Source organism: Lissotriton helveticus, chromosome 10 (genome assembly GCF_964261635.1).
Source record: "Lissotriton helveticus chromosome 10, aLisHel1.1, whole genome shotgun sequence".
Lineage (NCBI taxonomy): Eukaryota > Metazoa > Chordata > Amphibia > Caudata > Salamandridae > Lissotriton > Lissotriton helveticus.
In genome coordinates, this window is record NC_136071.1 from 1194501340 (window position 1) to 1194515532 (window position 14193).

At 52.7% G+C, this 14193-nt stretch overlaps 1 protein-coding gene across 7 annotated transcripts in view; it reads left to right on the forward strand.

The window, feature by feature from the left end:
* LOC144784933 (exocyst complex component 1-like) overlaps positions 1–14193 on the forward strand; it is a 1012560-nt gene that overhangs the window by 688905 nt on the left and 309462 nt on the right. For 6 of the 7 annotated variants that reach the window (XM_078664046.1, XM_078664044.1, XM_078664045.1 and 3 more), the window contains 2 exons: positions 749–951; positions 11412–11639. In XM_078664046.1, coding sequence (XP_078520172.1) covers positions 749–951; positions 11412–11639 — 431 coding nt within the window. The remainder of the gene's footprint in view (positions 1–748; positions 952–11411; positions 11640–14193) is intronic. The other variant, XM_078664047.1, reaches the window with a different exon arrangement.

A 14193-nucleotide genomic window follows, 5' to 3' on the forward strand; every position in this document is an offset into this window, starting at 1 on the left:
TCGAGGGATCACTTATTGAGAATTGCGTATTAGCGCTCTGTGAACTTGGGGTTGTTCCTGCAAAGTGTGGGCTTCAATGCAATTCATAGGCCTCTTGGGATCAGCTGATCCTTATGGTATCTGATGAGGGTGCCTGCGTGTAAGCGTTGGTTTATTACGCGTTTGGATGTGTATAACAATTGTTTCAACATGCTATGTGTAGAAAAAGTGCTGGTTGTGGAAGGGTCAACTTCCTGCATCTAACCTGTAACCTGTGGATCCTAATGTAAAGCGCTCTGATACCTCCGGGTCTAGCCAGCGCTATATAAAACTTTTCAAATAAATAAATTAATAAAATGAATAAATTCGACTGGTTTCTACTACTGAAAATCCGAATGTATCGGCGCGGTTCTCCGTGATGTTAGCTATTTCTTCATATGACATCTGTGCTCAAGTAGTGGTAGGTGCTCACACTGAAGTTGGTCAGTAACTTGAAAATGTGTTTGGTGATGTGTGGCACTCTGTATTTCACTTCTCTTGACTTTCATTTGTTGTAAATAAAGTGAAATCTCTAATTATTTTTGATTTGTGTCCCCATAATTACAAAGGGGTTGTACGACATGCATACTTTGTTGTTCAATAAGCCCTTTATCTGCGGCCAGGTTATGCTATTGGTCCAGAGCTATAGTAAAATGTAGAACGTTCCTCACAACTCACAAGAAGCATGTTCTCCCACCATATATGACAGCTGTTTCCTGTGGCTTTGCAGACCTCCCTTACCAGCAGAAGAGCGAGGAGAGCAGCATTGAGGTAGTGACAGAGGAGGCAGAGGAGGAAGACGAGGAGTACCAGGAGATAACTCCAAGAGAGTCTGCAGACATGCTTTGGCTGATGGAAGAATATGCGCCGCTGGTGGCCAATGCTGAAGCCTTCACCGAGAGACTTGCCAAAGACCTGCAGATACTCGATGAGGTGAGGTCTCCTTGGACGCTCCGGGAGGGGTGAGCCATTGTAGGGATCTGCAAGCTCTGGGAGGGGTGAGCCATTGTAGGGATCTGCACGCACTTCTAAGCTCTGGAAGGGGTGATCTATTGTAGGGATCTGCACGCACTTCCAAGCTCTGGGAGGGGTGAGCCATTGTAGGGATCTGCATGCACTTCCAAGCTCTGAGAGGGATGAGCCATTGTAGGGATCTGCACGCACTTCCAAGCACTGGGAGGGGTGAGCCATTGTAGGGATCTGCACGCACTTCCAAGCTCTGGGAGGGGTGAGCCATTGTAGGGATCTGCATGCACTTCCAAGCTCTGGGAGGGGTGAGCCATTGTAGGGATCTACATGCACTTCCAAGCTCTGAGAGGGATGAGCCATTGTAGGGATCTGCATGCACTTCCAAGCTCTGGGAGAGGTGAGCCATTGTAGGGATCTGCATGCACTTCCAAGCTCTGGGAGAGGTGAGCCATTGTAGGGATCTGCATGCACTTCCAAGCTCTGGAAGGGGTGAGCCATTGTAGGGATCTGCATGCACTTCCAAGCTCTGGGAGAGGTGAGCCATTGTAGGGATCTGCATGCACTTCCAAGATCTGGGAGGGGTGAGCCATTGTAGGGATCTACATGCACTTCCAAGCTCTGAGAGGGATGAGCCATTGTAGGGATCTGCATGCACTTCCACGCTCTGGGAAGGCTGAGCTATTGTAGAGATCTGCATGCACTGGAAGCTCTGGGAGGGGTGAGCTGTTGAAGGGATCTGCATGCACTTCCAAGCTCTGAGAGGGATGAGCCATTGTAGGGATCTGCACGCACTTCCAAGCACTGGGAGGGGTGAGCCATTGTAGAGATCTGCACGCACTTCCAAGGTCTGGGAGGGGTGAGCCATTGTAGGGATCTGCATGCACTTCCAAGCTCTGGGAGAGGTGAGCCATTGTAGGGATCTGCATGCACTTCCAAGCTCTGGGAGGAGTGAGCCATTGTAGGGATCTGCGTGCACTTCCAAGCTCTGGGAGGGTTGAACCATTGTAGGGATCTGCATGCACTTCCAAGCTCTGAGAGGGATGAGTCATTGTAGGGATCTGCACGCACTTCCAAGCTCTGGGAGAGGTGAGCCATTGTAGGGATCTGCACGCACTTCCAAGCTCTGGGAGGGGTGAGCCATTGTAGGGATCTGCACGCACTTCCAAGCTCTGGGAGGGGTGAGCCATTGTAGGGATCTGCATGCACTTCCAAGCTCTGGGAGGGGTGAGCCATTGTAGGGATCTACATGCACTTCCAAGCTCTGAGAGGGATGAGCCATTGTAGGGATCTGCATGCACTTCCAAGCTCTGGGAGAGGTGAGCCATTGTAGGGATCTGCATGCACTTCCAAGCTCTGGGAGAGGTGAGCCATTGTAGGGATCTGCACGCACTTCCAAGCTCTGGGAGGGGTGAGCCATTGTAGGGATCTGCACGCACTTCCAAGCTCTGGGAGAAGTGAGCCATTGTAGAGATCTGCATGCACTTCCAAGCTCTGGGAGGGGTGATCTATTGTAGGGATCTGCACGCACTTCGAAGCTCTGGGAGGGGTGAGCCATTGTAGGGATCTGCACGCACTTCGAAGCTCTGGGAGGGGTGAGCCATTGTAGGGATCTGCACGCACTCCCAAGCTCTGGGAGGGGTGAGCCATTGTAGGGATCTGCACGCACTCCCAAGCTCTGGGAGGGGTGAGCCATTGTAGGGATCTGCATGTACTTCCAAGATCTGGGAGGGCTGAGGCATTGTAGGGATCTGCATGTACTTCCAAGATCTGGGAGGGTTGAGCCATTGTAGGGATCTGCATGCACTTCCAAGATCTGGGAGGGCTGAACCATTGTAGGGATCTGCACGCACTTCCAAGCTCTGGGAGGGGTGAGCCATTGTAGGGATCTGCACGCACTTCCAAGCTCTGGGAGGGGTGAGCCATTGTCGGGATCTGTACGCACTTCTAAGCTCTGGGAAGGCTGAGCCATTGTAGGGATCTACACGCACTTCGAAGCTCTGGGAGGGGTGAGCCATTGTAGAGATCTGCACGCACTTCGAAGCTCTGGGAGGGGTGAGCCATTGTAGGGATCTGCACGCACTTCGAAGCTCTGGTAGGGGTGAGCCATTGTAGAGATCTGCACACACTTCCAAGCTCTGGGAGGGGTGAGCCATTGTAGAGATCTGCACGCACTTCCAAGCTCTGAGAGGGATGAGCCATTGTAGGGATCTGCACACACTTCCAAGCTCTGGGAAGGCTGAGCTATTGTAGAGATCTGCACGCACTTCGAAGCTCTGGGAGGGGTGATCTATTGTAGGGATCTGCACGCACTTCCAAGCTCTGGAAGGGGTGATCTATTGTAGGGATCTGCACGCACTTCCAAGCTCTGGGAGGGGTGAGCCATTGTACGGATCTGCGCGCACTTCCAAGCTCTGAGAGGGATGAGTCATTGTAGGGATCTGCATGCACTTCCAAGCTCTGAGAGGGATGAGTCATTGTAGGGATCTGCACACACTTCCAAGCTCTGGAAGGGGTGATCTATTGTAGGGATCTGCACGCACTTCCAAGCTCTGGGAGGGGTGAGCCATTGTACGGATCTGCGCGCACTTCCAAGCTCTGAGAGGGATGAGTCATTGTAGGGATCTGCATGCACTTCCAAGCTCTGAGAGGGATGAGTCATTGTAGGGATCTGCACATACTTCCAAGCTCTGGGAAGGCTGAGCTATTGTAGAGATCTGCACGCACTTCGAAGCTCTGGGAGGGGTGAGCCATTGTAGAGATCTGCACGCACTTCCAAGCTCTGGGAGGGGTGAGGCGCACTGTAGGGATCTGCACGCACTTCCAAGCTCTGGGAGGGGTGAGCCATTGTAGGGATCTGTAAGCACTTCCAAGCGCTGGGAGTGGTGTGCCATTGTAGGGATCTGCACACACTTCCAAGCTCTGGGAGGGGGGAGCCATTGTAGGGATCTGCATGCACTGGAAGCTCTGGGAGGGGTGAGCCATTGTAGGGATCTGCATGCACTTCCAAGCTCTGGGAGGGTTGAGCCATTGTAGGGATCTGCATGTACTTCCAAGATCTGGGAGGGGTGAGCCATTGTAGGGATCTGCATGTACTTCCAAGATCTGGGAGGGGTGAGCCATTGTAGGGATCTGCATGCACTTCCAAGCTCTGGGAGGGGTGAGCCATTGTAGGGATCTGTAAGCACTTCCAAGCGCTGGGAGTGGTGTGCCATTGTAGGGATCTGCACACACTTCCAAGCTCTGGGAGGGGGGAGCCATTGTAGGGATCTGCATGCACTGGAAGCTCTGGGAGGGGTGAGCCATTGTAGGGATCTGCATGCACTTCCAAGCTCTGGGAGGGTTGAGCCATTGTAGGGATCTGCATGTACTTCCAAGATCTGGGAGGGGTGAGCCATTGTAGGGATCTGCATGTACTTCCAAGATCTGGGAGGGGTGAGCCATTGTAGGGATCTGCACGCACTCCCAAGCTCTGGGAGGGGTGAGCCATTGTAGGGATCTGCACGCACTCCCAAGCTCTGGGAGGGGTGAGCCATTGTAGGGATCTGCACGCACTCCCAAGCTCTGGGAGGGGTGAGCCATTGTAGGGATCTGCACGCACTCCCAAGCTCTGGGAGGGGTGAGCCATTGTAGGGATCTGCATGTACTTCCAAGATCTGGGAGGGGTGAGGCATTGTAGGGATCTGCACGCACTTCCAAGCTCTGGGAGGGGTGAGCCATTGTAGGGATCTGCATGCACTTCCAAGCTCTGGGAGAGGTGAGCCATTGTAGGGATCTACATGCACTTCCAAGCTCTGAGAGGGTTGAGCCATTGTAGGGATCTACATGCACTTCCAAGCTCTGAGAGGGATGAGCCATTGTAGGGATCTGCATGCACTTCCAAGCTCTGGGAGGGGTGAGCCATTGTAGGGATCTGCATGCACTTCCAAGATCTGGGAGGGCTGAACCATTGTAGGGATCTGCACGCACTTCCAAGCTCTGGGAGGGGTGAGCCATTGTAGGGATCTGCACGCACTTCCAAGCTCTGGGAGGGGTGAGCCATTGTCGGGATCTGCACGCACTTCTAAGCTCTGGGAAGGCTGAGCCATTGTAGGGATCTACACGCACTTCCAAGCTCTGGGAAGGCTGAGCTATTGTAGGGATCTGCATGTACTTCCAAGATCTGGGAGGGGTGAACCATTGTAGGGATCTGCACGCACTTCCAAGCTCTGGGAGGGGTGAGCCATTGTAGGGATCTGCACGCACTTCCAAGCTCTGGGAGGGATGAGTCATTGTAGGGATCTGCACGCACTTCCAAGCTCTGGGAGGGATGAGTCATTGTAGGGATCTGCACGCACTTCCAAGCTCTGGGAGGGATGAGTCATTGTAGGGATCTGCACACACTTCCAAGCACTGGGAGGGGTGAGCCATTGTAGGGATCTGCATGCACTTCCAAGCTCTGGAAGGGGTGAGCCATTGTAGGGATCTGCACGCACTTCCAAGCTCTGGGAGGGCTGAGCCATTGTAGGGATCTGCACGCACTTCCAAGCTCTGGGAGGGGTGAGCCATTGTCGGGATCTGCACGCACTTCTAAGCTCTGGGAAGGCTGAGCCATTGTAGGGATCTGCACGCACTTCCAAGCTCTGGGAGGGGTGAGCCATTGTAGGGATCTGCATGCACTTCCAAGCTCTGGGAGGGGTGAGGCATTGTAGGGATCTGCACGCACTTCCAAGCTCTGGGAGGGGTGAGCCATTGTAGGGATCTGCACGCACTTCCAAGCTCTGGGAGGGGTGAGCCATTGTAGGGATCTGCACATACTTCCAAGCTCTGGGAAGGCTGAGCTATTGTAGAGATCTGCATGCACTTCCAAGCTCTGGAAGGGGTGAGCCATTGTAGGGATCTGCACGCACTTCCAAGCTCTGGGAGGGGTGAGGCATTGTAGGGATCTACATGCACTTCCAAGATCTGGGAGAAGTGAGCCATTGTAGGGATCTGCACACACTTCCAAGCTCTGAGAGGGATGAGCCATTGTAGGGATCTGCACGCACTTCCAAGCTCTGAGAGGGATGAGCCATTGTAGGGATCTGCATGCACTTCCAAGCTCTGGGAGGGATGAGCCATTGTAGGGATCTGCACGCACTTCCAAGCTCTGGGAGGGGTGAGGCGCACTGTAGGGATCTGCACGCACTTCCAAGCTCTGGGAGGGGTGAGCCATTGTAGAGATCTGCACGCACTTCCAAGCTCTGGGAGGGGTGAGGCGCACTGTAGGGATCTGCACGCACTTCCAAGCTCTGGGAGGGCTGAACCATTGTAGGGATCTGCATGTACTTCCCAGATCTGGGAGGGTTGAGCCATTGTAGGGATCTGCATGTACTTCCAAGATCTGGGAGGGGTGAGCCATTGTAGGGATCTGCATGTACTTCCAAGATCTGGGAGGGGTGAGCCATTGTAGGGATCTGCACGCACTCCCAAGCTCTGGGAGGGGTGAGCCATTGTAGGGATCTGCACGCACTCCCAAGCTCTGGGAGGGGTGAGCCATTGTAGGGATCTGCACGCACTCCCAAGCTCTGGGAGGGGTGAGCCATTGTAGGGATCTGCACGCACTCCCAAGCTCTGGGAGGGGTGAGCCATTGTAGGGATCTGCACGCACTCCCAAGCTCTGGGAGGGGTGAGCCATTGTAGGGATCTGCATGTACTTCCAAGATCTGGGAGGGGTGAGGCATTGTAGGGATCTGCATGCACTTCCAAGCTCTGGGAGAGGTGAGCCATTGTAGGGATCTACATGCACTTCCAAGCTCTGAGAGGGATGAGCCATTGTAGGGATCTGCATGCACTTCCAAGCTCTGGGAGGGGTGAGCCATTGAAGGGATCTGCACGCACTTCCAAGCTCTGGGAGGGGTGAGCCATTGTAGGGATCTGCACGCACTTCCAAGCTCTGGGAGGGGTGAGCCATTGTCGGGATCTGCACGCACTTCTAAGCTCTGGGAAGGCTGAGCCATTGTAGGGATCTACACGCACTTCCAAGCTCTGGGAAGGCTGAGCTATTGTAGGGATCTGCATGTACTTCCAAGATCTGGGAGGGGTGAACCATTGTAGGGATCTGCACGCACTTCCAAGCTCTGGGAGGGGTGAGCCATTGTAGGGATCTGCACGCACTTCCAAGCTCTGGGAGGGATGAGTCATTGTAGGGATCTGCACGCACTTCCAAGCTCTGGGAGGGATGAGTCATTGTAGGGATCTGCACGCACTTCCAAGCTCTGGGAGGGATGAGTCATTGTAGGGATCTGCACACACTTCCAAGCACTGGGAGGGGTGAGCCATTGTAGGGATCTGCATGCACTTCCAAGCTCTGGAAGGGGTGAGCCATTGTAGGGATCTGCACGCACTTCCAAGCTCTGGGAGGGCTGAGCCATTGTAGGGATCTGCACGCACTTCCAAGCTCTGGGAGGGGTGAGCCATTGTCGGGATCTGCACGCACTTCTAAGCTCTGGGAAGGCTGAGCCATTGTAGGGATCTGCACGCACTTCCAAGCTCTGGGAGGGGTGAGCCATTGTAGGGATCTGCATGCACTTCCAAGCTCTGGGAGGGGTGAGGCATTGTAGGGATCTGCACGCACTTCCAAGCTCTGGGAGGGGTGAGCCATTGTAGGGATCTGCACGCACTTCCAAGCTCTGGGAGGGGTGAGCCATTGTAGGGATCTGCACATACTTCCAAGCTCTGGGAAGGCTGAGCTATTGTAGAGATCTGCATGCACTTCCAAGCTCTGGAAGGGGTGAGCCATTGTAGGGATCTGCACGCACTTCCAAGCTCTGGGAGGGGTGAGGCATTGTAGGGATCTACATGCACTTCCAAGATCTGGGAGAAGTGAGCCATTGTAGGGATCTGCACACACTTCCAAGCTCTGAGAGGGATGAGCCATTGTAGGGATCTGCACGCACTTCCAAGCTCTGAGAGGGATGAGCCATTGTAGGGATCTGCACGCACTTCCAAGCTCTGAGAGGGATGAGCCATTGTAGGGATCTGCACGCACTTCCAAGCTCTGAGAGGGATGAGCCATTGTAGGGATCTGCATGCACTTCCAAGCTCTGGGAGGGTTGAGCCATTGTGGGGATCTGCACGCCCTTCCAAGCTCTGGGAGGGGTGAGCCATTGTAGGGATCTGCATGCACTTCCAAGCTCTGGGAGAAGTGAGCCATTGAAGGGATCTGCACGCACTTCCAAGCTCTGGGAGGGATGAGTCATTGTAGGGATCTGCATGCACTTCCAAGCTCTGGGAGGGGTGAGCCATTGTAGGGATCTGCACGCACTTCCAAGCTCTGGAAGGGGTGAGCCATTGTAGGGATCTGCATGCACTTCCAAGCTCTGGGAGGGGTGAGCCATTGTAGGGATCTACATGCACTTCCAAGCTCTGGAAGGGGTGATCTATTGTAGGGATCTGCATGCACTTCCAAGCTCTGGAAGGGGTGAGCCATTGTAGGGATCTGCACGCACTTCCAAGCTCTGGGAGGGGTGAGCCATTGTAGAGATCTGCATGCACTTCCAAGCTCTGGAAGGGGTGAGCCATTGTAGGGATCTACATGCACTTCCAAGCTCTGGGAGGGGTGAGGCATTGTAGGGATCTACATGCACTTCCAAGCTCTGGGAGGGGTGAGCCATTGTAGGGATCTACATGCACTTCCAAGATCTGGGAGGGGTGAGCCATTGTAGGGATCTACATGCACTTCCAAGCTCTGAGAGGGATGAGCAATTGTAGGGATCTACATGCACTTCCAAGATCTGGGAGGGGTGAGCCATTGTAGGGATCTACATGCACTTCCAAGATCTGGGAGGGTTGAGCCATTGTGGGGATCTGCACGCACTTCCAAGCTCTGAGAGGGATGAGCCATTGTAGGGATCTGCACGCACTTCCAAGCTCTGGGAGGGGTGAGCCATTGTAGGGATCTGCATGCACTTCCAAGCTCTGGGAGGGGTGAGCCATTGTAGGGATCTGCACGCACTTCCAAGCTCTGAGAGGGATGAGCCATTGTAGGGATCTGCACACACTTCCAAGCTCTGGGAAGGCTGAGCTATTGTAGAGATCTGCATGCACTTCCAAGCTCTGGAAGGGGTGATCTATTATAGGGATCTGCACGCACTTCCAAGCTCTGGGAGGGGTGAGCCATTGTAGGGATCTGCATGCACTTCCAAGCTCTGGGAGGGGTGAGCCATTGTAGGGATCTGCATGCACTTCCAAGCTCTGGGAGGAGTGAGCCATTGAAGGGATCTGCACGCACTTCCAAGCTCTGGGAGGGTGAGCCATTGTAGGGATCTGCACGCACTTCCAAGCTCTGGGAGGGGTGAGCCATTGTAGGGATCTGCATGCACTTCCAAGCTCTGGGAGAAGTGAGCCATTGTAGAGATCTGCATGCACTTCCAAGCTCTGGGAGGGGTGAGCCATTGTAGGGATCTGCATGCACTTCCAAGCTCTGGGAGGAGTGAGCCATTGTAGGTATCTGCACGCACTTCCAAGCTCTGGGAGGGTGAGCAATTGTAGGGATCTGCACGCACTTCCAAGCTCTGGGAGGGGTGAGCCATTGTACGGATCTGCATGCACTGGAAGCTCTGGGAGGGGTGAGCCATTGAAGGGATCTGCACGCACTTCCAAGCTCTGGGAGAGGTGAGCCATTGTAGGGATCTGCATGCACTTCCAAGCTCTGGGAGGGGTGAGCCATTGTAGGGATCTGCATGCACTTCCAAGCTCTGGGAGAGGTGAGCCATTGTAGGGATCTGCATGCACTTCCAAGCTCTGGGAGGAGTGAGCCATTGTAGGTATCTGCACGCACTTCCAAGCTCTGGGATGAGTGTGCCATTGATGGGACCTGCATGCACTTCCAATCTCTGGGAGAGGTGAGCCCGGAATCAAATGGGTTCCGGGTCCAGAGGGGAAGAGCAAGCACAAGCAGTGCATGACCGCCGAGGAGCAGGTCTACCCCCTCCCCGTGGCAACCTGATGATGTTTTAGAGTTAAAACAAACGAGGTACCACCAGACCTCCATACCGGTCAGGCACAATACCTAGACCGACCTTGCTAAAAAACAGGTCAACCACATCTTTTCATAATCCTTAGGTCCTGAAGAAAGCCCACCTGACCCCTTCTGGGCAAACAAGGGCTGAAACATGTCGACCTTTTTACTGGACGCAAAATAGTGCGGAAGATCCCTAATCACCCTTCCTACGCACGCCAATAATATTTTAATACGCCTAACACCAAGATTCAATAAAATTCACTTTTCTATGGTTATCAAGGCTTTTTAAAAAATTTTCCTTAATGCACTGATCCCAACTGTTTCTCATCACTACTGTACTAACCAGTGGTTCACCTCCTGGTGGAGGAAGCACAACAACGGACCCTATGATGATGCTATCACATAGTAAGTGAGGCGGAGAAACAAGATATACCGCCAACCGACTCCTAAGTATGTGAATGAGGGTTTTTTATCGGTACAGGAACGAAAATTGAAAATAACCCTGGTTACTCAGGACAAGTGATCCCTCCCCCCCCCCCCCCCTCCCCCCCTCCCATCATTGATTTTTTTTGTAACTTGCCTAGGAAGCTGAAGGGATCGCGAACCTTCCTTCTCCCCCCTCCTTGATTGAAAATACACCACTTTGTGACATACAACACTCTCCGGCATGCAACACTCTGCCAATCCAGTACCGAAACCAACACAGAGCTCTGACATACAGCACTTTCTGACATACAACACTCTACAGCATGCAACACTGCTAATTCAGTACTGAAACCAACACAAAGCTCTGACATACAGCACTCTCCGGCATGCAACACATTCTGCTAATCCAGTACTGAAACTAATACAAAGACTTGACATACAGCACTCTCCAGCGTTCAACATTCTCTGCTAATCCAGGACTGAAACTAACATAGAGCTCTGACATACACCACTTTGTGACATACAACACTCTCCGGCATGCAACACTCGGCTAATCCAGTACCGAAACCAACACAGAGCTCTGACATACAGCACTTTCTGACATACAACACTCTACAGCATGAAACACTGCTAATTCAGTACTGAAACCAACACAAAGCTCTGACATACAGCACTCTCCGGCATGCAACACTCTCTGCTAATCCAGTACCGAAACCAACACAGATCGCGGACATACAACACTTGCTGGCATGCAATATTCTGGGCTTATCCAGTACTGAAACGAACACAGAGCTCTGGCATGCAGGACTCTCTGACATGCAACACTCTCTGCTAATCTAGTATTAAAACCAACACAAAGCTCTGGCATACAGCACTCTCCGGCATGCAACACTCTCTGGTAATCCAGTACTGAAATCCAACGAAAACACAGGAGGAGGTATCCATGTATCAGTGTGTGTTATTCTTGAAGTCTCTCTCTTCATACATACTGTCACCCCTTTGCTCTCCACTGTCACAGGCCAACCTGCAGTGCATCATCTCATCAGAGCAACAGGTGGCGCTAGTGATGGAGGCGCTGGACGAGGCCGTGGAGGAGACGGCACGAATGGAGGAGACGCTGAAAGTGCACGAACAGATGCTGCAGACCGTGAAAGAGCAGATGGACCACATCCATGAGGGCAACTCACTGCTGCAGCGCATTGACACCAACCACCAGAAGCTGACGGACGAGCTCCTCTTCATTGTGGTACGAGCACTTGTAGTGCCCCTCCCTTCGGACAGGAGGCGCCAGACCTCCAGATGTTGCTCGCCTTGCATGCTGCCAAAGGGTCCCACTCGTTCTCCACAGTGCTGGCATGCACACTTCTAAAGGTTTTCACTCATTCTCATGACTTGCCTCAGACACTTCAAGGGATTCTGACATGCACACTTCTGAAGGGTCTCGCACCTTACTTCACACTTCTGTACGCAGACATTTCATTGGAGTGCGACACATCATTGGCCTCACACACATATGCACAGTCTTGTTTGTTCTCAACATTACTGGCCTCAGACACTTCTGCAAGGTTTTACTCATTGTCTATATTACTGGCCCCAGACACTTCATTGGAGTGCTGTACAGCACTGGCCTCAGACACTTCTGCAAGGTCTCGTTCATTCTCAGCATTACTGGCCTGAGACACTTCATTGGAGTGCTGCACATCACTGGCCTCAGACACATCTGCACGGTCTTGTTCATTCTCCACATCACTGACCTCAGACACTTCTGCAAGGTCTCGCTCGTTCTCCACATCACTGATCTCAGAACCTTCTGCAAGGTCTCGTTCGTTCTCCACATCACTGGCCTCAGACACTTCATTGGAGTGCTGCACATCACTGGCCTCAGACACTTCTACAAGGTCTCGCTCGTTCTCCACATCACTGGCCTCAGACACTTCTGCAAGGTCTTGTTCGTTCTCCACATCACTGGCCTCAGACACTTCATTGGAGTGCTGCACATCATTGGCCTCACACACATCTGCACGGTCTGGTTCGTTCCCATATTGCTGGCCTCAGACACTTCATTGGAGTGCTGCACATCACTGGCCTCAGACACTTCTGCAAGGTCTCGCTCGTTCTCCACATCACTGGTCTCAGAACCTTCTGCAAGGTCTCGTTCGTTCTCCACATTACTGGCCTCAGACACTTCATTGAAGTGCTACACATCATTGGCCTCACACACTTCTGCAAGGTCTCGTTCATTCTCAACATTACTGGCCTGAGACATTTCATTGAAGTGCTACACATCATTGGCCTCACACACATCTGCACGGTCTGGTTCGTTCTCCGCATTACTGGCCTCAGACGCTTCATTGGCGTGCTGCACATCACTGGCCTCAGACACTTCTGCAAGGTCTCGCTCGTTCTCCACATCACTGATCTCAGAACCTTCTGCAAGGTCTCGTTCGTTCTCCACATCACTGGCCTCAGACACTTGATTGGAGTGTTGCACATCACTGGCCTCAGACACTTCTGCAAGTTCTTGTTCGTTCTCCACATCACTGGCCTCAGACACTTCATTGGAGTGCTGCACATCACTGTCCTCAGACACTTCTGCAAGGTCTCGTTCGTTCTCAACATTACTGGCCTGAGACACTTCATTGAAGTGCTACACATCATTGGCCTCACACACATCTGCACGGTCTGGTTCGTTCTCCACATTACTGGCCTCAGACACTTCATTGGAGTGCTGCACATCACTGGCCACAGACACTTCTGCAAGATCTTACTCGTTCTTCACATTAGTGGCCTCAGACACTTCATTGGAGCGCTGCACATTACTGGCCTCAGACACTTCTGCAAGGTCTCGCTAGTTCTTCACATTAGTGGCCTCAGACACTTCATTGGAGTGCTGCACATCACTGGCCTCAGACACTTCTGCAAGGTCTCGTTCGTTCTCCACATCACTGGCCCCAGACACTTCATTGGAGTGCTGCACATCACTGGCCTCAGACACATCTGCACGGTCTTGTTCATCCTCTAAATCACTGACCTCAGACACTTCTACAAGGTCTCGCTCGTTCTCCACATCACTGGCCTCAGAACCTTCTGCAAGGTCTCGTTCGTTCTCCACATCACTGGCCTCAGACACTTCATTGGAGTGCTGCACATCACTGGCCTCAGACACTTCTGCAAGATCTTACTCGTTCTTCACATTAGTGGCCTCAGACACTTTATTGGAGCGCTGCACATTACTGGCCTCAGACACTTCTGCAAGGTCTCGCTAGTTCTTCACATTAGTGGCCTCAGACACTTCATTGGAGTGCTGCACATCACTGGCCTCAGACACTTCTGCAAGGTCTTGTTCGTTCTCCACATCACTGGCCCCAGACACTTCATTGGAGTGCTGCACATCACTGGCCTCAGAAACATCTGCACGGTCTTGTTCATTCTCTACATCACTGACCTCAGACACTTCTACAAGGTCTCGCTCGTTCTCCACATCACTGGCCTTAGAACCTTCTGCAAAGTCTTGTTCGTTCTCCACATCACTGGCCTCAGACACTTCTGAAAGGTCTTGTTCGTTCTCCACATCACTGGCCTCAGACATTTCATTGGAGTGCTGCACATCACTATCCTCAGACACTTCTGCAAGGTCTCGTTCATTCTCAACATTACTGGCCTGAGACACTTCATTGAAGTGCTACACATCATTGGCCTCACACACATCTGCACGGTCTGGTTCGTTCCCACATTACTGGCCTCAGACACTTCATTGGAGTGCTGCACATCACTGGCCTCAGACACTTCTGCAAGGTCTC